Genomic DNA, 24,714 nt, shown 5'->3' with positions numbered 1-24,714 from the left:
TTCCTTTCTCTTGGGTATTTACCTAGGAGTAGAATTGCTATCAGATGGTGTTTTGATGTTTAACCTTATGAGGAACTGCCAAACTCAACCAAAGCGGCTATGCCATTTTACAGTCTCACCGGCAGTGAATGAGAGTTCCAGTTTCTCCATATCCTCACCAGTACTTACCTGTCTTTTTAAAATTTTATCCATCCTAGTGAGTGTCTCATTGTAATTTTGATTTGCATTTCTCTGATGGCTAATTTTTTTTTTAATTTTTATTTATTTATGATAGTCACACACAGAGAGAGAGAGAGAGGCACAGAGACATAGGCAGAGGGAGAAGCAGGCTCCATGCACCGGGAGCCCGACGTGGGATTCGATCCTGGGTCTCCAGGATCGTGCCCTGGGCCAAAGGCAGGCGCTAAACCACTGTGCCACCCAGGGATCCCCTGATGGCTAATTTTATTGAGCATCTTTTTATGTGCTTATTGACCATTTGTTTATCATCTTTGGGGAGCTGTCTATTCAGATCCTTCTTTGCCCATTTTAAAAATTGTGTTATCTTCTTATTGAATCAAGGGCTCCTTTATATACCCTAGATTAAAGTCCCTTATCAGGTATGTGATTTACAAATCTTTTCTCCCATGGTATTATATATTTCTATTAGGTGATACATAATGTCTGGTTATCTCTGTGATACCATCAAGCCTTGATAATCATTGCCTGGATCTGTTAATTTATTAACTATTGTGAATTGGTGGTATTTGAATTCTTTTGTTCCTTCTTTATTAGGATGCTAGTTTGAAGTTAATGTTCTTTCAGCACATTGAAGGTATCATTGCACCACCTTTGGTTTCCATTGCTTTTCAGAAGTCAGTTTTGTCATATATTCCTTAACGTGGATGCCCAGTTGGTGGCAGTCTTAAAGCGTATCAGCACCAGTACCCTTTAGGTTTTGTTTTGTTTTTTTGCTTTTTGGGCTTTTGTTTGTTTTGTCCCAGAGCTATAGTTTTCTAGCTCTCTCACCTCTTGAAAAAGCAATTTTGTATCCTTATATAGTCTGTATCTTCTTCTCCCCAAATAAAATGTATATATTTGCTTCAGTTGGTATACTTAGAAAAAAGGAATTCCTAGCCTCCAGAACAGTATATAAATACCCAGATTACAGGGGATTTTTAAAAGAACAGGTTTACTGAGGTATTATTTGTTTGTCATATAATTCACTCATTGTTAGTGTAAAGTTTGATTTTTAGTAAACTTTTACAATTGTGTAACCATCTCAATCCAGTTTTAGAACACTTCCACCACCCCAAATCCTGTCCTTTACTGAAATTATTTATTTATTATTATGGATATTAACAACTTGGAGTTGACATAGCTTTTTTTTTCTGTTATTTAAGATTTTATTTTTAATAATCTCCACACCCAACATGGGGCTCAAACTCACAACCCCAAGATTAAGAGCCACATGCTCCACAGAGCGATCCAAACTTTTCATAACTCTAGAACCACCTGAAATTGCATGTCAACATGTTCTACAAGGCCTGTTTTGAAAAAGCAAAATTTCAGTAAAATGAAAATTATAAATTACAGTCAAAACCATTGAGTGTATCTTGTTAAAGTGATTCTGAAATTGTTCCTATTACTGCAAAGCTTTAGGAAAGAAAAATATGGGGATGTGCTGTTTAAAAAATAAAAATTAAATTAAAAATTAATTAAACATTTTTAAAACTTATAATTTCATAATAAAGTTACAGACCTGGGGATCCCTGGGTGGCTCAGCAGTTTAGCGCCTGCCTTTGGCCCGGGAGTCCCGGGATCGAGTCCCAACAGTTGGGCTCCCTGCATGGAGCCTGCTTCTCCCTCCTCCTGTGTCTCTATCTCTGTCTCTGTCTCTGTCTCTCTCTCTCTCTCATAAATAAATAAAAATAAATCTTTAAAAAAAATAAAGTTATAGACCTGTAAAATATAACCATTTATAAGGTCCATTAGCAGTGAATAAAATCAATAGAGAATTTTTTTTAAGTCTGTTTTCAGACTTTGTGTTTTTAAAGATAATCTCTTTTCTCTGGCTATTTTTTGGATTTCTTTTTTCTTTTCTTTTTGTTTTTCCCTTTTGTGTCCTGCAGTTTTACTGTGATTTCTTTTTATTTTCCCTTTTAGAGTTTATTTGGCTCCTTAAATCTGTGGTTCAGTGTTTTTCATTAATTCTGGAAAGTTCTCAGCCAGTATCTCTTCAAATATTGCTTCTGTACAATGCTTCTGATGTCTTTGTAGAACCCAAATAAACAGTTTTGTAACTTTTTACTCTGTCCTCTGTTTCTTACCCTTTCTTCTGTAATTATAAAATTTATGCTTTTTATATTTCATAATTGTTTCTTACCAACTTTACAGTTAACAGGATCTCTGTTAAACTCTATCAAATCTACTTATAAAATTCATCTATTGAGATCTTAATTTTAGTTATAGTACTATATTTCAACAATTATTTTTCATATTTCAAAATTATTTGGTTCTTTTTTCAGATATCCATCTTTCTCTTTTATTTTCTTTTTTCTTTTCTTTTCTTTTCTTTTCTTTTCTTTTCTTTTCTTTTCTTTTCTTTTCTTTTCTTTTCTTTTCTTTTCTTCCTTCCTTTCTTTCCTTTCTTTCCTTTCTTTCTCTCTCCCTCACCCAATGTGGGGCTCAAACTCAAAACTCCAAGGTCAAGAGTCACATGCTCTACTGACTGACTGACTCAGCCAAGTGCCCCCAAATCTGATAATTTCTTCTGGCTTGCTGATAATTTTAATTTCATTTTTCTATTTCTTGAATATTTGCTGATATTTATATTTTATAATTTAAGTTTAGTATTCTAATTTACTTTAGTAAACTAATTCTAAGTTTAGTATTCTGTATTCTTAGTTGTCTCCACTCTGTGGTTTTGACTCTCTTTATAGTGGTTTATTTTCTTGTATATTTGGTGAATTTTCCTTAATCCTGGGAACTTAATGGAACTGCTTTTTAGCAGAAGGGGTTTGCATCTATTGAGGAACAGTCCATTTTGGCCATTTTGAGCATTCTGACTAAATGAGAAGTTTAGTTTTCTAACCTTGCATTAGAGTCTGAACTTAATTTCTGTTCCCAATGTGAAATAGATTATTAACCTCATACTTTCCCTTTCATATATTTACTTTTGATAACTTCCCCTGTAGGTTGAACTTTACTGGCTTCTCTGTCCCCTTATTACTTACATGAGTTTAGCAATGCATTTAGAAAGTATTTTTTCTGTTATGGCTAGGACCCAGTTTAATGAAACAGAAGACTTCTCAAAAGTATGAGGTCTTCCAGAAGTGACATATTTTATTAGGAAAGATGTATGTATGCTATTTAAAATAAATAACAGGGATCCCTGGGTGGCGCAGCGGTTTGGTGCCTGCCTTTGGCCCAGGGCACGATCCTGGAGACCCAGGATCGAATCCCACGTCGGGCTCCTGATGCATGGAGCCTGCTTCTCTATCCTGTGTCTCTGCCTCTCTCTCTCTCTCTCTCTCTCTCTCTCTCTCTGACTATCATAAAAAAAAAATAAAAAAAAAATAACATTACCACATTTCTCTTTCTCTCACACACACCCGCCTCACCCTAAAAGTAACTCCTTTAAAACTATCAAAGTATCCATCGTTCAAATTTCCAATTACGTCAAATGTTATATTTATATATTTTTGAACAATTTGTTTGGATCAATATCTGGATAAAGGTCTGTAGGCTTACTGTGACTGAGTGAATTTGAAGTCTTTTTAATCTTTTTTTAAAAATTCGATTAGCCAACATATAGTAGTACATCATTAGTTTCAGATGTCGAGTTCAGTTGTTCATCAGTTGCATATAATACCCAGTACTTATCACATCATGTGCCCTCCTTAATGCCCATCATTCAGTTATCCCATTCCCCCCCCCCCACCCCCAGCATCCTGTTTGTTTCCTGTGGTTAAGAGTCTCATGGTTTTTCTTAATCTGTAATCTTTTAACTTAAGGTGGTTTTTTTCCTTTTATAATTAGTCATTTAACATGTTTATCTGTCCTCTGTATTTCCTATAAATTGATAGTTGAATCTGGAGGCTTTATCAGATTCAGATTATTTGGGGCAGAGGGGACAAGGGTGCATCATATATGATGGTTTCCTCCTCCATCAGGATGGCACATAGTGTCTGTCTCTCTCTGTCATGCTGACAGCCATTGAGGAACATTGCCTAAATTTATTACTTACTAGGAGTTGTAAATGGTGATATTCTAGTTCTGCCCTTCCTTCTTTATTAGCTGGAATACTATTTTAAACAGAAACTTCCTCTCATTTAATAACTGGTTAGGTTACCCTCATGATAAAATTTGTTTAGGTTAGGGCAGGATGAGTACTTGATTCTATTTATGTTTTCAGAACAGTGAGGTGGATGATCAATCCAATAATGACCAATCTTTTTTTTCATATTCTGAATTCATGAATTGAACCATATGTATGTTTCAGTTCATTGCGGGGTTTCTTTTAAAGATTTCGTTTATTTTGTTATTTGAGAGAGAGAGAGAGTTGGGGGGAGGAACAGAGGAGTAGGGACAAGCAGACTCCATGTGGAGCTTGGAGCCTGACAAGGGGTTCTATCTGATGACTCAAGCCAAAATTAAGAGTCAGACTCTCAATTGACTGAGCCACCCAGGTGCCCCCATTATAGTTATTATTTTTATTGATCCTCAGATTGACCATCCTTGACCAATTGGACCCCCTTCAAGGTGGCTTCTGAGTGTTTTTGACAGATACTGGAATTTTAAGTGGACAGATCTAGGAATATTTTTAAAAAGATGTATTCTGGATAAAGAAGATGTGGTTTATGTATACAATGGAATATTACTCAGCTATTAGAAATGACAAATACCCACCATTTGCTTCAACGTGGATGGAACTGGAGGGTATTATGCTGAGTGAAGTCAGTCAGTCGGAGAAGGACAAACATATGTTCTCATTCATTTGGGGAATATAAATAATAGTGAAAGGGAATATAAGGGAAGGGAGAAGAAATGTGTGGGAAATATCAGAAAGGGAGACAGAACGTAAAGACTGCTAACTCTGGGAAACGAACTAGGGGTGGTAGAAGGGGAGGAGGGCGGGGGGTGGGAGTGAATGGGTGACGGCACTGGGGGTTATTCTGTATGTTAGTAAATTGAACACCAATAAAAAATAAATTTAAAAAAATAAAAAATAAAAAAAAATAAAAAGATGTATTCTGCATATATTGAATTTCCAATTCAAATTCAGGACAATAGGTAAGGTTTTCCTAAACAACTTCTGTTGTGTATCTCTATATCCTTTGTCCCAGGTTGAAATTCCTTGTTTTCTTTGATACCAGGGATGGTAGAATTAGAATATCGCATTATTTTATTTCCTTTACTCCAAATACATACACAATAGTGTCAGAATAATAATCTCAATACTAGAACCAGTAATAGGATTACTGAAAATAGGGTAGAGTTTTCTTTGTATTTACCTTGTCTTTAGGGTTGACTGGGAACGTACAAATTACTACGTTGAGAAGTTATTTGGGATAGTGTGACTGTGTCACCAAATGAATATACATTTACGTTAATTAATTTTTAAAATTCTTTTACAAATTGCTTTCCTTTTTAAGTTTAATTTTGTTATACACGTATATAATTCATTTTCATATAGTTTTGAAGTCAAAGGGTGCCTAGTTCCCTTCAGTTCTTTACCCTATTTCCTCCCTGTTCCTGTATATTTTTCTGTGTAATCTGTTTTATTTACTATATTTTAGTTTATTTTTGGTATTTTGGAAGGTTTGTATACTTGTTACAGTGGTTAACTTTATTTAGTCTCCCCTTTTTTAGTTATTATTATCTATTGATTCCCTTTTGTGTGCATTATTGAAATTGGTTGTGACCTCTTCCCCTTCAGCATCTCATGTGAAGTATATCCTTTTTAAAAAAAAGTTTTAAAGAATTGACCATTGTTTTGAGATATAGATGGATATGTAGTTGTAAAACATAATACAGAGAGATCCTATATACCCTGTACCCAGTTTCCCCTAGTGGGAACATCTTACAAAACTATAGTAAAATACTGATATTAATACAATGAAAATATAAAACATTTTTGTCACCTTAAGGATCTCACATGTTGCCAGTTCATAGCCATGCTTCCTCCCTTCCGCCCCTGCCTCTCCTCAACCCCTGGCAACCACTGATCTCTATTTCTGTAATTTTGTTATTTCAAGAAAGTTATATAAATGGAATCATATGGTATCTAACCTTTTGAGAATAGCCTTTTTCTCTTAGCATAAGTCCCTGGAGATTCATCCAAGTTGTTGCACGTCTGAATAGTTGGTTCCTTTTTACTGTTGGGTAATATTCCGTGGTGTGTGTGTGTGTGTGTGTGTGTAGTTTGGCTGAATTGTGAAGGATACCTGCGGTGTTTCCAGGTCTGGATTTTTATGAATAATACTCCCTTAAACATTTGTGTACAGATTTCTTGTGAACATAAGTTTTCATTTCTCTGGGATAAATGTCTAGAAGTACAGTTGCTGAGTATTATAGTATTTACATGTTTTGTTTTTTAAGAAACTGTTGTCCTAATGGCTGTACCATTTTACAATCTCATTAGCAATGTATGACTTTCTGCACATCCTTGCAAACATTTGGTGTTGTCACATTTATTTTAGCTGTTCTGATAAATGTGTAGTTTTTATTTGTGGTTTTAATTTGCATTTCCCTAATGGCTAATAATATTGAAAATCTTTTCTTGTGCTTATTTTGCCATCTGTATATCTGTCCTCTTTGATGAAATGTCACTTCATTTCTTTTGCCTATTTTCCAGTTTAATTGATTGTCCGTTGTGGTTTGAGAGTTTTCTATGTATTCTAGATAGTGGTTTGCAGATTTTTTTTTTTTTTTTCAGTCTCTAGCTTGTCTTTCATCCCCTTCACATGGGGGCTTTCTCAGAGCAACATTTTTTAATTTTGATGAAGTCCAATTTACCAATTATTTCTTTAATGCATCATGCTTTTTTAAAAAAAAAGATTTTATTTATTCATGAGAGACACACAGAGAGAGGCAGAGACACAGGCAGAAGGAGAAGCAGGCTCCCTGTGGGGAGCCTGAGGCGGAACTTGATCCCAGGACCCCAGGATCACACCCTGAGCTGAAGGCAGATGCTCAACCACTGAGCCACCCAGGTGCCCCATCCATCATGCTTTTAAGGTCAAATTTATTAACCTTTGCCTAGCTCCAGAGCCCAGAGATTTTTTTTTCTGAATGCTTTATAGTTTTACACTTAAACGTGATCCATTTTATATTAATCCCTGTGTAACATTTGAGACTTAAGTTGAGATCCATACATTGTGTCTAGCAATGTCTACCTGTTCTGGCACCATTTGTTGAAAAGTCCATCTTTATTGAATTGCTTTTACCCTTTGTCAGAAATCAATTTGAGCATATTTGTATAGCTGTATTTTTTTTTATTCTGTTCCTCTGATCCACCAGTATAACACAGTGTTTATTATTATCTATGTGTTCTTGAAATTGGATAGACTGGTCCCTCCCACTTTATTCTTCTTTTTCAAAATTGTTTTAGTTCTTCTAATTACTTTCCTTTTCTATATAAATTTTAGAATATTTTCTGTATTTACAAAGAATATTGCTGGGATTTTGAGAGGAATTGTTTTAAACCTGTATATTATTGTGGGAAGAAGTGACATTTACTGTGTTGAGTTTACCAATCCATGAACACAGTATGTCTCTCCATTTTTTTAGATCTTTGAATTCTTTCTTCAGTGTTGTGTAGTTTTCAGTATGTATGTCCTATACATGTATTGTTAGGCTCATACATAAGTACTTTTTTGAAAGATTATAAATGATAATGGATGTATTTTAATATTGGTGCTCATGTATTCATTGCTAGTATAGAGACATAAAATTGATTTTTGTATTTTTATGGTGTATCTTGTGACTTTGTTGAATTGACTTATTAGATTTACCTAATCACTGGATTTTTTTCCTAATGGCATTTTTCTTTCTTTTGGAAATCCATTCATTTTCCTAATATATCTTGATATTGTTTTCTCTCAGTTAATGTCCCAGGCATTGGTATACTCGTCCAGTATTTCATTTAAAGGTTTCTAGTTTTTAGTATTTGCTTTATTCCATTGCTTTCCTTTTCTTCTTTGAGGACTCCTTATTATATGTATGTAAGATCTTTGGTTAACTTTGTCACTTTCCTTTTTTTTTTTTTTTTTTTTTACTTTGTCACTTTCATTCTAATATTTCCACCTTTATTTATTCCTCACTCCCTCCCTTCCTTCTTCTTTCCTTCCTTTTTAAGCAATCTCTACACCCATTGTGGGGCCTGAACTTAAAACCCTGAGATCTAGAGTCACATGCCCTACTGACTGAGCCAAACAGTTGTTTCTCACCTTCATTTCTTTTGACTAAAAATTTATTTGCACATTCTTTACCTCTTAAGCATTATTTATTATATATTGAATTTCATGACTATTCTTGATTAGATTTCCTTTCTGAAATGATTTTTTTCTTTTACTTCAAATCTTTTCGTGATTTCTACCACCTGATTTCTAAGTTTTTCTAATTCTGATTTAGAATGTTACTTCATATTTTGGTGAATATAATTTTCATTTGTTTTGTGGGTATGGCTCTTTGGTGGCAAGCTTTTAGTATCAACATTCTACTCCTTATTTTCCCATTTCTTATGGCATGGAATTTAATCTCACTCCTTTTCTGTTGTTCATGTATAATAGGTTTTCTTGAACTTTTTGGAGCAAGGGATTGGTCAGGATAGCTTTCCTAGCTTTACTACTGTATATCCCCTTCTTCTGTTGACTTTTACAAAATGATAAGAAGTATTTAGCTTCCCGTGTTCTGAGATAAGGCTCTGTTTCATTAACCTAACTTTTGTCTGGACCCTCCTTTTCTTTGCCTCATTGTGCCTGTCTTGCTCAATTGGAATAATTCTTCCAGAAGTCCTTTTCAGTGTAGGGCTTTGCCCAGGAAGGGAGACTTCAGTCCTTAGTTTTTGAGTCTAGAGCCTTATCTGTGTGTGTGTGTGTGTGTGTGTGTGTGTGTGTGTGTGTGTGTGATAGAGAGGGGGTGGGGGAGAGGGAGAGAAAGAGAGGAGATTGTAGGAGATTAAAAACTTTATTGAGAAGTTTTTATTCAAGAGAAATATAACACAAGTTAGGAGGCTGTTGTAGTGATCCAGGTGAGGTGATGGTGGCTTAGTCTAGGATAATAGCAGTGGAGCTAGAATGTTTGAATCCTATTTTTGGTGACTTGTTGGATGTCAAAGAGTGAGAGATTGAGCAGACATGGATGATCTCCCAAGATTGGAGTTCTTACAACTGTTTAGATGGTGGTGCTTTTTCCTCATGTTGGGAATATTCATGGAAGAGTAGTTTTTTGGGGGGAAAGGTTTTTTTTGTGAGGGGAGGAGTCAAAGGAGGAGAGGGACCAGCTATTAAGATATTTGTAAGCATGTGGAATGTGAGGCCTTGGAACAATCTATCCTCTACCCCCAAACACACATATAGACGTTTCATTTCTTCAGGGAGCTTTTTCCTGACTCTAACCATGTCTCCTTCCAGTGCTGAACTTTATTTACTTTCCTATCTTAACATTTAACACATCTGTATTACTGCTTATTACTAACGTGTTTTTCACTAGACCAACTGTTAGCAAACTTTCTCTTAAAAGGACAGATGGTAAATATTTTAGGTTTGGGGAGCCAAGAGACAAAAATAAGGATATTATATGGATACTTAATATCCTTTATAGTATAACCACTTAAAAGTGTAAAAACCATTCCTGATCGGCCCTACAAAAAAACAGCTGAAAAGATTTGGGCCGCAGGCTGCGGTTTGCTGACTATTGTTGTACTAGGCTGTAAATTCTATATTTGTCTTCCAGTTACCGGCATATTACCTGGTGCATTTTAGATGAATTCGGTAAATTTTTGTTGAGTGAGTGAAGATAGTATTTACAGATTTGGAGCTCAGGCAAGAGGGCTGATAAATTAAAGATAGATATTTGAGAGTGGTCATCAAACAGTAATTGAAGACATGAGAGTAAATGAGATCACTTGGGAAGAATGTTAGGGAGGAGAAGGCCCAAGATGGAGCCTTTTTCTGTAGCTCAAACAGAACTGAATGAGCCCTGACAGTGGTACTTGTATTGCATACATAGTAGTCAGTACCTGCTGGTGACAGACCCAAGCCCTGTGCTATTTTACATGCATCCGGTTCTTTTGGATGAATAGGAGGCCTTTAACTATTAGAAATAGGTGAGGTAATAGAGATTTTTTTTCTTAGAAGTTTTATTATCGTGAGTTATGTTATAATAAAAGAGGCTTTAGAATTCTGCCCCTTATACAAGCATGTGTCCTCAAGCAGTTGCCACCTTGCAGTAGAACTTCAGCTGTAAGCATTTACCATAAAGAACTGGTGAGGATTAGGTGACAAAATCTTCCAAGAAAGGGTGGGATATAGGATCAAAGGGAGGCCTAGACTCAAAAACTTCTCTTAAGACAGACTCTGGTCCTTGCCAGATTCTTTTTTTTTTTTTTTAATTTTTATTTATTTATGATAGTCATACAGAGAGAGAGAGAGAGAGAGAGAGAGGCAGAGACACAGGCAGAGGGAGAAGCAGGCTCCATGCACCGGGAGCCCGACGTGGGATTCAATCCCGGGTCTCCAGGATCGCGCCCTGGGCCAAAGGCAGGCGCTAAACCGCTGCGCCACCCAGGGATCCCCCTTGCCAGATTCTTAAACTGGAAACAGATAAGAATCAAGGCACACACATGCACAATATTCGCATATAGTCTATATATATATATATATATATAATCTTGAATAGTTCCATTTCAACAATAAAGTTATTTCCAACGTCTCTTATACTAGTTAACAAACTATTATTTAAATTCAGATGTATTCAAAGCACTTACTTAACTGGGAGCTAGCTTCTGATACGGGTGCTTCAAATGCTGACACCTACTTTGAAGTATGGATTCCTAATTTAGGGAACTTCACAAGTTGACTCACCACTCCTATTGATCCTGAAGTATTTTAATGTGAATTACAGTGTAGCATTGACTTGATTATATTTTGTAAGGGATATGTTGCCTGAATCTTTTTTGTTGTGTGCCAGTCATCTTACTAACACTTCATAAACAATTAAATGGAGTAGTTATTGCAGTGAAAATATCGTTTCTTCTCAGTTCTAGTAACAGTTGGATTAGATATTGATATAGGCATATTTTAACTGTGGTGCAATTCTGAGTGAATCAAGTGATTCAAGACAGTTTAGAGTTATCAAATTAGTATTGGTATTTGAAAATTGCTCAACATTTATTACCATTCTATATGATGAATTTATACATGAAATGGTCTGTGTATTAATAATATTAAAGTCAAGGGATGCCTGGGTGGCCCACTGGTTAAGCATCTGCCTTCAACTCAGACATGATTCCAGGATTCCGAGATCAAGTCTTACATTGGGCTCCCTGTGAGGAGCCTGCTTCTCCCTCTGCCTGTGTCTCTGCCTCTTTCTCTGTGTCTCTCATGAATAAATAAATAAAATCTTTAAAAAAAAAAAAGGATTAAAGTCAAAATACAGAAATATAAATTAGATTCAAGGCTGTCATTCTACTGTTGAACCGTAATGGTGATAATAGTTTTATTGGAGCATCATTTCTTCACATTAAATGAATACTATTTTGTTTGGCAGTTTTATGTTTTATATATATTTAAGCTTAATTTTATATCTAGATTAATATTTCAGTATATTTAACAAACTTTTTGATTTGATTTTTATGGGATTTTTTCCCTAAAAAGAGTTAATTTATCACTCCAATTTAAGAAGATTTGACAGAGAAACCATAACAAAAGAATTATTAAATAAAATAGCATACTGAATGTGGCAATATATTAAAATGTATCATGACCATATAATCTTTATGGAACCAGTATTCCAAAAATGTAAGGATTTTACCATACTTATACATGCAGCAAGATAATCCATCGTATCAGTACATCAAGGGGAGAAGGGATATCTAATCATTTCAGTCATTCCTGATAAGACCATGCCTAATAGAGCCTCTCAGTAAACTTAGGACACTTTGCCTTTTGATACAAAATATTTATCCCAAATTTATTTTCCCTTATCATGTGGTTTTGAGACCATGACAATGAATTATTTACTTTTTTAAAAATATGAATCATGGGCAGCCTGGGTGGCTCAGCGGTTTAAGCGCCCAGGGCGTGATCCTGGAGTCCCGGGATCAAGTCCCATGTCGGGCTCCTTGCATGGAGCCTGCTTCTCCCTCCCTCTCTCTCTCTGTGTGAATAAATAAAATCTTTTAAAAAATAAAATAAAATAAAATAAAATAATAAGAATCACTTGAGGTAGATTTCACTCGTTGCAAACATTAAAACCAACTCTGGCGGACTTAAGCAAAACCAATTCCAAATTTATTAGAAGAATATGGGTAGTTCATAGAATAAGTAGGGACACCTGAGAACTGGGACTGGTGCAACTCCAGGATGTAGGTATTACTTATTGTCTTGTCCAAATATTTCCTTTGGAAATTAATGTGCTACCCTTCTTTTTTTTTTTTTTTTTTTTCCTTTCCACTTAGCTCAAGGTTCAGAGCTGGGGCGAGAGAGTTCTGGTGGCATGGTGTTAGTTTCATGCCCTATTCAAAACTAGGAGAGAGTAAGATACTTCAATAGGCAGCTCAATCAAGGCAGCCCACAGCAGAGGGTATATAATTCCCCAAAGAAATCTGGGTGCAGTTAGAAGAGAGGAATGGATTCTAGGGAATCAAGCTCCATCTCCCACTCTCCACAAAATTAACCAACAGCTTAGCTTTTCAACCTCCCATGGTTCATTTGAAGTCTAAAACTGACCAATCGCTTAATCCTTAACAATGAATTACTTCTAAAAAAAATGTTAAATATTAAATGCCTCAGACCTTAATTTATCTACTAGCAGTATCAATATTCAGGTACTTATGTATTCTTTATTTTTCCTTTTAGACAATGCGACGACACCGGAATGAAGTGACAGTTGAACTGCGGAAGGTAAGGGTGGTTGCATGTAATAGAAAGTAAAACTAGGAGGTTTTTCTGATTTTAAAATTCTGTATAACATGAATAATGAAAATACTTTGGCAAATTAGTGGTCATCCCTAAACCATACAGCATAAAAATACATCATTAAATAGTTTATGATGGTGTATACTTCTGATAGCTTTCATTTACTGAGGTACTTACTATGTGCTGTGTGAAGTACTCTAGTGCCAGCATTGAAATTCTCACAGCTGATGAAATTAGATACTCTTCTGGTTTGGTTTGGTTTGGTTTGGTTTGGTTTGTCTCAATATGCTCTTTCTTTGGGCTGTGTGCTAGACAGGATTCCTCCACGTTCTTCATGTAGAAGTTACACATACTTGTTAAAGATGCTTTAGAAAAATAAAGTTGAATGACCTTATGTCTTACCAATTAAATGAAACTGCCATTAAGATTAATTGTGTTTTCTTCTGTTTTTTTTTTTTTTCTGAGGACTTTAGAGTAGTTAACATTCATGAAATTGTGTGCTCATGCAAACACATTTTATTTGAAGCAAGTATTTTAATTGCCAGTCAAGAAAATACACATAACTATTCTCTATATTACATGTACATTTAAAAAAGATCTTGAAATTTATTTCCAAATTTTTGTGTTCATCTTAGATTAGAGCCTTTTCTTGATCTTACTTCACTCCTGAAATTCCTATATTAAATTACCATCTTGAAACTTCTCAGTTTCAGAGAGAAGGAAGGTCTTGATTCTGAGAATAACAATCTAATAAGTATTTATTTAATACCTACTTTGGGTCATGAATTTTTAGCCAGCATCAACATTGCTCATTGGTATATGGTTCCTGAAATTCATTTTCCTGTACTACCTCCTCCTCCCCCACTCTTTAGTATAATTGAAAAATGCTTGCTATTTTCAGTGTTCTTTCAACTCCTTAACCTTTCCAAAGATACTTACAGATTAACAATAGTGATTTGGCAATCATGAATTTAGGTCAACATATCCTAAGTGTACAGCTTAGTGAATTTTCACAAAGTGAACACTTCTGTACCACAAGCTCCTAGATCAAGAAAGAGAACGTGATATGTATTCCAAGGCTCCTTTCCAGTTACTCCTTCCCACTAAGGGTAATCATTATCTTGATTTTTAATATTCTAGATTACTTTGCATAGTTCGAATTTATATAAATAGAATGGTAAGTGTCCTTTTACATCTGGTTTTTCATTAATCATGTAAAGACTGTTCTCCTCAATAGAGACAGTAGGAGTAAAACATCTGTTAACATCACACAATCTATCCCCAGATATGGGCCTTTACTTTCCCTTAAATTTTCATGCTTGGAATACAACTCTAAAACTTTTGTATTGGTCCTGGTATTATTACTATTCAGATCCCTCTTGTTTTAATGTTTTTAGTCCTTCTAATATGCTTATAGTATTCATTTGTGTTTACATTGGTTATTTGTTCCTCCTTCTATAGTTGTGCTGTCTTCTATACTTAATTTTTAGAATTAAAATTTCTTGCTTGTCAGAGTACATCTTTTTAAATATCCCACTTTGATTACCTTGGAGTCCTCTTATCTCTTCTTCATCTCCCTACATAATAACATTATTTCCTTTCCAGTCACTAGAATCAGTTCTTAGAAATCCTTATGGAAGAACCAAAACTGAAGTCAACTAAAGAAATCTCAAGAAATTCCTTACTTCACATTTCAGATTGCCTGGTTATACAGAATGTGAACCATTCTGAAGCAAAACCTAAACTTCAGACAAAGCTTAATTGATTTTGATATAGTCCTCTAGAGGTGTGGAGAGCTCTTCAAGAGAAGATTCCTTTACTGTTTTTAGTTAGTGTCTGTCTCTACTTCTAGCCTTGCTGTCTGTATAGCTCCATTGAGGAGAGAAAAATCACAGCATTGTTGTTAATGACATTGAGGTTCTTGAAAATAAAAGAAAATGAGTTTCCAGAGTTTCATAGATGAGCTTGCTATCCATTTGCATTAGATTGTAATCTTCTAAAGTGAGGGTAATAACTATACTCTCCCACCCCAGGTACTCCCAAGTCTCTCTCCCAGTCTATCCAATGCCTAGTCAAATTCTGGACCTATAGTTGGTACTTATTAAATGCTAAATATTCAAGAATTAAATTGATTATGATATCTTAAAAATTTCTGTATGCTCAAATCATTTATTGAACTTTTATTTTAAAAAATCATTTATTAAATTTTTAAGACAAACACTATAGATCCAGAACTACTCAAAAATACTAATCTGTGACAAGTTAAGGAGTTTGTGTCAAAATATTAAACAAGGGACTACTTCCTTTAGCAGAAAATCCTTCTGCCTAAATAAATACATTAATGAAACTAAAGAGTGTGTTAAAACAGTGTGTTGAAACACATTGTTTAGTTTCATAGTTGATTTCTGGCACAAGCTCCATATCTTGTAGTAGACCTAACAAATTATTTGAGAAGTATTAGCTAGTCCAAGGACCATACTTTGAATAACATTGATACTGTTCTGTCAGATTGAGGGTGAGATCTATGGCCTCACATTCTTTTTGTTTGAACTTTTTTGTCTTCTTTTACCTCCTTGATATCTTACTTTCCTATTTAATTTAGGTACTTATGCATCAACACTTAGGTAGAAGTCTGTACTTCTGTTTTATATCTTGTTATAAACAGAGTTACATAGGAATTAAGTAACTTGCTTAAAATCACACGGCTGATAAGTGGCAGGGCCGAGCTCTTAATCATTATGCTATAATGTCTCTCAAGGTAAATGTTTGTTGAGTGCATAATGCCTCATGAGTTGAAAATCAGTCCAGAACCTGTCATTGGCATTTTTAACTTTGGCACATTATATTAAACTTTATATAATCTCTTGGTGATTGATCAGTCAGATATCCCATTAGGATTTTATTGCTACTAGATTTGGGGTGGGGTTGGTTAAGTTATTACATGATGAAAAACACCACCCCAATGTCCTACTTGACTAATCAGATACAGTATAATTCTTTGGCCTTTTAGTAAAATAGCTTTGTAAAATAGCCTAAATTCCCCCTATCAACAAGATAGAATTCATATGATCATATAAATTAATACAGAAATGAAATCCACTCATTCCTAATAAAACCCTCAATAAATTACAGATGGAACATGCTCAGCTTGATAAAAAACATCCACAAAAAAAAAAAAAAAATCCACAAAAAACCGACAACTAACATCATACTTAATGGTGAACAACTGAGTGCTTTCCCCATAAGCTCTGAGAACAAGGCAAGGATGTCTATTACTGCTCTTATTTAATACCGTTTTGGGAATTCTAGCCAGTGCCGTAAGTCCTGAATAATAAAGGCATTTAGTTTAGAAAGGAAGATATAAAATTGTCTCTGTTTGCAGATGACATGATTGTCTATGTAGAAAATCCTAAATATTTTACAAAAAAGCTCCTAGAATTAATAAGTGAGTTCAGCAAGGTCACAGAGTACACATAAAAGTCAGTTGCTTATATATGCATATATATGCTAATAGTGAACATGCAGAAACCAAAATTGCAAGCATAATACCATTTATAGCCACTCTGAAGAAAATAAAATACTGTGTTCTACATTAACAAAACATGTACAGGATATATACACTGAATATTATGAAATGCTGTTGGAAGAAATCAAATAAGACTTAAGTAAATGGAGAGACATATATACTGTGGTTACGAATTGGAAGATTCATCATACTAAATATGGCTATTCTCAGATTGATCTATTGGTTTAATGCATTTCTTATCAAAATCTCACCAAGATTTTTTGTAGACACAGACAACCTTATTTATTTATTTATTTATTCATTCATTCATTCATTCATTCATACATACATACAGAGAGAGCACACACATCTGGTGGGAAGGAGGGACGGAGGAAGACAGAATCTTTTTTTTTTTTTAACTTATATATATCCATCTTTTTTTTTTTAATTTTTTTTAAATTTTTTTTATTTATTTATTTATTTATTTATTTATTTATTTATTTATTTATTTATTTATTTATGATAGTCACAGAGAGAGAGAGAGAGAGGCAGAGACACAGGCAGAGGGAGAAGCAGGCTCCATGCACCGGGAGCCCGATGTGGGATTCGATCCTGGGTCTCCAGGATCGCGCCCTGGGCCAAAGGCAGGCGCTAAACCACTGCGCCACCCAGGGATCCCGACAGAGAGAATCTTAAGTAGGCTTCATACCCAGTGTGGAGCCCAACACAGGGCTCAATCTCATGATCCTAATTTTATGACCTTAGCTGAAACCAAGAGTCGGGTACTTAACCAGGCACCCCCAGACAAGTTTATTTTAAAATGTATGTGGAAAAAAAAATGTATGTGGAAAGGCACAGGGTCTAGAAGACCCAAAACATCCTAACAAAGAGTTAAAATATTGCACTACTCCATATTAAGGCTTATGGAATAGCTACAGCAATGAATACTGCATGGTATTGGCAGAAGATGGACACGTTGCTCAATAGAATAGAAGATAGAACCTGCAAATAAATCCACACATACCCATTCTTTTGGCAGGTGCAAAGCTAATTCAGTGGAGGAAGAATAGCTTCTTTAGCAAATGGTACTAGAACAATTGGAAATCCATAGGCAAAAGTAAATAAATAAATAACCTCAACCCAATTCTCACGCCTATACAAAAACATAAAATGGTTCCTGGACTTAAGTGTAAGACACAAAACTATAAACTTTTAGGAAAAAATGGAGGAAAGTTTTCAGGATCCAGAGCCAGGCAAATGCTTCTTACAGTTGACCACAAAAGCATAAACATAAAAAGAAAGTTGGACCTTAATAAATTAAAAAATTTTATTCTGTGAAAGCCCATGTGAAGAGGATGAAAATACAAGCTAGGAACAAGAAGAAAACCACACATCCAATACAGGACTAGTATCTAGCATTATAAGTCTCCAACTCTTGATTTCAACTCCGGTCGTGATCTCAGGTGAAGAGAGATCAAGCCCCATGTTGGGCTCCATACTCAGTGAGGAGTCTGTTTGGGATTCTTTCTCTCCTTCTGCCTCTTTCCCACTCACACACACTTTCTCTCTCTCTCAAAATAAATAAAATCTTTTTTTAAAAAAAGAGAACCTGGCCTAGGGATTTTTGCATTATTCTTATAACTGCAAATTTACAGTTGTCTCAATCAAAACTTCAATTAGTAAAACCCTGAATTAGTTTTTTCTTTAATTTTTATTTTAATTCCAGTTACTTAACATACAGTGTTATATTACTGTCAGGTATACAATATACGGATTGAACACTTGATACACCACTTGGTGCTCATCACAAGTACACTCCCTAATCTCCATCACCTATTTTTTTTTTAAGATTTTATTTATTTATTTACTCATGAGAGAGAGAGAAAGAGAGAGACAGACAGGCAGAGGAAGAAGCAGGCTCCATGCAGGGAGCCCGATGTGGGACTCAATCCTGGCTCCCCAGGATCACACCCTGGGCCGAAGGCGGCGCTAAACCGCTGAGCCACCGGGGCTGCCCTCCATCACCCGTTTAACCCAGTTCCCCAGTCCCTCCCCTCTGGTAACCATTAGTTCTCTATAATTAAGAGTCTGTTTCTTGATTTATTGCTTGCTCTTTTTTTTTTCCTTTTGCTCACTTATTTTATTCCTTAAATTGCACATATGGGTAAAATCATACGGTATTTTTCTCTCTGACTTATTTTGCTCAGCATAATACTTTCTAGCTCCAACCATGTCACTGTGAATGGGAAGATTTCATTCTTTTTTATGGCTGAATAATGTTCCATTATGTATATAAACCACATCTTTTTTTTTTAAGATTTTATTCATTTATTCATTGGAGACACACACACACAGAGACAGAGACACAGGCAAAGGGAGAAGCAGGCTCCATGCAGGGAGACTGACGTGGGACTCAATCCCGAGTCTCCAGGATCACGCCCTGGGCTGAATGTGGCGCTAAACCGCTGAGCCACCTGGGCTGCCCAAACCACATCTTCTTTATCCTTCATCAGTCAGTAGACACTTGGGCTGCTTCCATATCTATTGTAAATAATGCTGCAATAAACATAGGGGTGTACATATCCCTTTGAATTAGTGTTTTTGTATTCTCTGAGTAAATACCCAGTAGTGTGATTACTGGATCATAAGGTAGATCTATTTTAAACTTTCTGAGGAACCTCCAAGAGTGGCTGCACCAGTTTGCATTCCTACCAACAGTGTAAGAGAGTTCCTTTTTCTCCACATCTTTGCCCAACACTCATTTTTTCGTGTGTTTTTTATTTTAACCATTCTGACAGGTGTGAGGCGGCATCTCAGTGTAATTTTGATTTGCATTCCCCTGATGATCAGTGATGATGAGCATCTTTATAGGTGTCTGTTGGCCATCTGTATGTCTTCTTTTGGAGAAATGTCTATTCATGTCTTTTGCCCATTTTTAATTGGATTATTTGGGGTATTGAGTTTTATAAGTTATTTGTATATTTTGGATACTAACCCTTTATCAGAAATGTCATTTGCCAATATCTTACCCAATTCCATAGATTACCCATAATTGTTTTCTTCACTGTGCAGAAGCTTTTTATTTTGATCAAGTCCCAATAGTTTATTTTTGCTTTTGTTTCCATAGCCAGTGTCAGAGAGCTTACTGCCTGTGTTCTCTTCTAGGATTTTTATGGTTTCAGGTCTCACATTTAGGTGTTTAAACCATTTGAATTTATTTTTGTGTGTAGTATAAGAACGTGACCCAGTTTCCTGTGCGTGATGCTGTCCGGTTTTCCCAGAATCATTTGTTAAAGAAACTGTCCTTTTCCCACTGGATATTCTTTCCTGCTTTGTCAAAGATTAATTCACCATATAGTTGTGGGTTTATTTCTGGGTTTTCCATTCTGTTCCATTGATCTATGTGTCTGTTTTTGTGCCAGTACCACACTGTTTTAATCACTGCAGCTTTGTAATATAAACTGAAGTCCAGAATTATGATGCCTCCAGCTTTACTTCTCTTTTTCAAGATTGCTTTGGCTGCTGGGGACCTTTTGTGGTTCCATACAAATTTTAGGATTGTTTGTTCTAGTTGTATGAAAAATGCTATTGGTATTTTAATAGAAATTGCATTAAATGTGTAGTTTTGGGTAATATAGACATTTTCACAACATTGTTCTTCTAATCCATGAGCGTGGAATATCTTTCCATTTCTTTGTCTTGTCTTCAGTTTTTTTCATCAGTGTTTTATAGTTTCCAAAGTAGTCCTTTCACCTCTTTGGTTAGGTTTATTCGTAGGTATCTTATTTTGAGCATAGTTGTAAATAATACTGTTTACTTAATTTCTCTTTCTGCTGCTTCATTATTGGCACATAGAAATGTAACAGATTTCTGTATATTGATTTTGTATTCGGCAACTTTACTGAGTTTATCAGTTCTAGCAGTTTTTTGGTAGAGTCGGGTTTTCCATATAGAGTATCATGTCATCTGTAAACAGTGAAAGTTTTACTTTCTTACCAATTTTGATGCCTTTTTTTTTTCTTTTTTAAAGAGAGGAAATGAGAGGAAGGGCAGAGGGAGAGAGAGACAGAGAACCATAAACAGGCTCCACGTCCAGCTTGGAGCCCAGAGTGGGGCTTAATCTCACAACCCTAAGATCATGACCCGAGCCAAAATCAGGAGTCAGATGCTTAACTGACAGCCACTCAGACACCCCACTTTTATTTCTTTTGTTGTCTGATTGCTGAGGCTGGGACTTCCAGTACTATGTTGAATAAAAGTGATAAGAGTGGACATCCCTGTCTTGTTCCTTACCTTAGGGGAAAAGCTCTCAGTTTTTTCCTGTTAAGGGTGATGTTAGCTGTGGGCTTTTCATATATGGACTTATGTTGAGATATGTTCCTTCTAAACCTAGTTTGTTCAGGGTTTTTATCACAGATGGATGTTGTACTTTGTCAGATGCTTTTTCTGTGTCTTTTGAAATGATCATACGTAAAACCTTGAATTAGTAAAAGAGAATCCTAAAGAGAGCAGCCATTTGATAAGATTAGTTAAGTGATCCTTTAGGAAAAATAATTTCTGTTATGTTGTCAGATTTTTACATGATTGATAAATCAGTAGTATTTTGGTCTTTTAAATTTTTTAATAAAATATAAAAAATAAAATTTTTAATCAGAGTATAATACCCTGAGAGTGGCCAAAATGTAAATATAACATATAAAACTTGTGGGTGAATATCCATGTATCTACACAGCAGTAGTATCTTTCATAAATGTTAATATTGAAGGAAAGGTCTTATCTTTTGAGTATTTTTTCTACTTTTTAAATTTTTTAAGTTATTTATTAGAGAGCATGAGCATAAGGGATGTGCAGAAGGAGAAGCAGACTCCCCACTGAGCACGGGGGTCTGGGGGCTCAATCCCAGGAGATCATGACTTGATCCCGGAGATCATGACTTAAGCTGAAGGCAGATGCTTAACTGACTGAGCCACCCGGTGCCCCTTTTTTCTACTTCTTTAGAAGTATTTAGATGCAGCTAGAGTTGGATTACTTAAAAAAAAAAAAGTTATAGAATATATTTAAGAAACAGCTCTGTAGCCACAACCAGGGTTCAAATCTTAGCTGATACTTCCTAGGTATATAATTTAATTTCACCAGGTTCTCAGTATCCCTATACTCATCTGTGAAATAAGAGATTTTAATTTTACAAGAACTAAAACTAGATAAGAATTTAACACAATGAGTATGTTGCTGGATAAGAACAAATTTAATTATGTCACATTCAGAATGGGGCTGATAAATATCTATTTTTTTTTCATACCATGCTTAAGAAGTGATTGCTGACTTATTCCACAAATTTAGGTATAAAATGTTCAGCCACTTTTTCAAGATGAAGAGAGAAATTTGGGAATGAAAAACTTTACATAGAGATCAATATACAGAATTTGTTGACTCAAAATTAACCTTCTTAACCAACAGTGTTAATTCTGTGTGGTTCAACCCTACTAGTCAGAAAACAGAAAGTTAAAAAAGATTAAGTACATAGTTGCTAAATAGAGTAATAATAGATTTTTAAAGGAACTTTAGAAATGAATCTAATTGTGTGTGTGTGTGTGTGTGTGTGTGTGTGTGTGTGTGTTTGGAGATAAAGTAGGTGTTGAAACTAGGTTAGTTTCCATATCTTCTGAGCTCTCCTCCCACTTGACAAAAGAAAGAAATAGCTTTTATAGATCCTGAATTTATTGAAGTACATTGTCCAGGAGGGTAAAAATCTCTAGGTTGTTAAGTAAAGGGACAGTTTAAGTTACGGGTTTTGATGAAGCTTCATTTAATAATTAATTAGATTACCAGAAACCTGCCCAGGGATTATCTTTCCTTGGCTTGTACATAGTTTTTGTCTTGTTAAGAGTAAAATATGATTTTCATGCCCTATATTTTTTACTTATTTTAGGATGCTTTCGACTCAAATGTGGGAGTTATTAATTTTTGATAAACAATTTACTAACTACAATAACTTTGAACTTGTGTATGCTTCATAACATATGTCCAAATATATATGAAGCAAAAATTGACAAAACTACAAGGTAGAATTTGTCAAAGACATACATAATCATTGTGGGAGACTTTCTTGTCAGTAGTAAATATACCAATTAATAGTGGAAAGAAAAGTTAATTTGCAAGTGTTATATAAAAAACACATATAAAACCCTATGAAAAATGGTTTTATGATAGTATAAAGCTATAATTTCCAGACTGTTCATTGAAGTACCATGGGGCTCTGTGGTGAACCCAAAGGGACTTTTGGGATATTCTAAATTTTAAGAGAAACGTAGGGACATTTAACATCTTTCAGATACCACAGAACTATTAGGTACTGAAGTAGTTCACAATTAAACATTAGATCGCACTCCATTCCTTTTAATCACATATTTTAAGAGTGAAGTAAGATTTTTTTCTTACAATTTATATGCCCCCATAACACCCCCCCCCCCCCCAGCCCCACAACCCTCTACCAATGACTGTTAAGTTTTTTGGACCTGACTACTTGAAAAGGAGGTACAACAGGTATTTTCTTTGGCCTACACTGTGGACTGAGAAAGTTCAGGAAGTTCTGGTATGAAGCAAGTATCAGTTAATTTCAGGCTATTGTACAGACTTATGTTCTCTGATCACAATACAATTAGATTACAAATCCAGGAATAAGATAGGAAAATCTCATAATTGTGAAAAAAGAATTAAAGCACTTCTGAAAATACGTCGAGCATCACAGAAATCCTAATGGCTATAGGATTACCTAGAAATGCACAATAGGAAAAATATTACATGTCAGAACCTGTGGAATACAGTTAAAAAAGTACTTCACAAGAGACATATATAGCAAGTAGAGATACAGAACAAATAATAATAGCAATTTAAAAGGCATATTAATATACCTGTAGCATAAGTTTTAAAATATTAGTACTTCACTTAGTTTTTGCTGCATAATAAACCACTCCAAAACCAAGTAGCTTAAAACAATAGCTATTTTATTCATTTAATAATTCGGTGGATTGGCAGAGTGGTTCCTCTGGCCTGGGCCAGTTCAGCTGATCTCTGCTGGGCTCCCTCATTCACCTCCGGTCAGCTAGTAGGTTAGCTGGTGACTAGATGATCTGTGGATGGTCTCACACAAGTTTCTGGCTATTGGATGGACCTTGGTCGTCTTCTACACAGCCTCATCTTCCAGCAGGCTAGCACAGTGTTTTTTTCACATGGTGATTTTAGAATTGTAAGAGCAGCAAGAGGAATGTGTAAGCACTCTTCAAACCACACCTAGAATTAGTGCAAGACCAGACTATCCAGAGGCATGGATATGGGAAGGGGGATTCTAGCCATTTTTGCAAACAATCTACCACAGTTTGAATATAAGTAATTTTATGCCAATAGATTTGAGAACTTAGCTGAAATGAACAATTTCCTAGTGGGAAAAAATAATTTACCCAGCTAAGTCAAGAAGAAATGAAAAACCTAAGTAAATCTAAAAATAAATTATATCAGTAGTGATAAATTTAACCTCTTCCAGCCCCCTGAAAAAGTAATCTTGCAGATAGTTCTTCAGCAAACATTCAAAGAACAGATAATTTCGGCCTTATTAAATGATTTTAGAGAAGGTAAAGAGGAAACACTACCCAGCCCATTTTATGAGGCTAGCAAAACCATGGCATCGAGAGTGAGGCCAAGACAGAATGAGAAAAGATGTTTATAAGCCAATTTCACTTATGAACATAGATTTTTAAAATAATAAATAAAATATTAGTAAATTAAGTCCAGTAATGAATATCTTTAAAATTTTTCAAGAAAGGTTTATCTTGTAAACATGCAAGTTTTACATTGCTAAGATTCTAAGTTTAACATTAAAAAATCAATTAATTTACCACACTTACAGATGAAGGGAGAAAATTCATGTCCATATCAATAGATGCAAAAAGAAGCACAGTTTAATAAAATTAAGCATCTATTTGTGGCTAAAAAGGAAGAGAAAAAGATCTTAGCAGATTAGGAATAAAAATGAGCCTCTTTACTCCCCCCCCCCAAAAAAAAAGAGACTGCAAACGTTGTATATTATGA

At 35.1% G+C, this 24,714-nt stretch overlaps 1 protein-coding gene across 1 annotated transcript in view; it reads left to right on the top strand.

Annotated features, from left to right (window-relative positions):
- KPNA3 (karyopherin subunit alpha 3) overlaps positions 1 to 24,714 on the top strand; it is a 92,799-nt gene that overhangs the window by 33,873 nt on the left and 34,212 nt on the right. The window contains exon 2 of the mRNA XM_077855808.1: positions 13,065 to 13,109. Coding sequence (XP_077711934.1) covers positions 13,065 to 13,109 — 45 coding nt within the window. The remainder of the gene's footprint in view (positions 1 to 13,064; positions 13,110 to 24,714) is intronic.

Source organism: Canis aureus, chromosome 17 (assembly GCF_053574225.1).
Source record: "Canis aureus isolate CA01 chromosome 17, VMU_Caureus_v.1.0, whole genome shotgun sequence".
NCBI classification, from domain to species: Eukaryota; Metazoa; Chordata; class Mammalia; order Carnivora; family Canidae; genus Canis; species Canis aureus.
The sequence above is the reverse complement of the archived record's forward strand: the minus strand, read 5'-3'. Positions and strand labels throughout refer to the sequence as shown.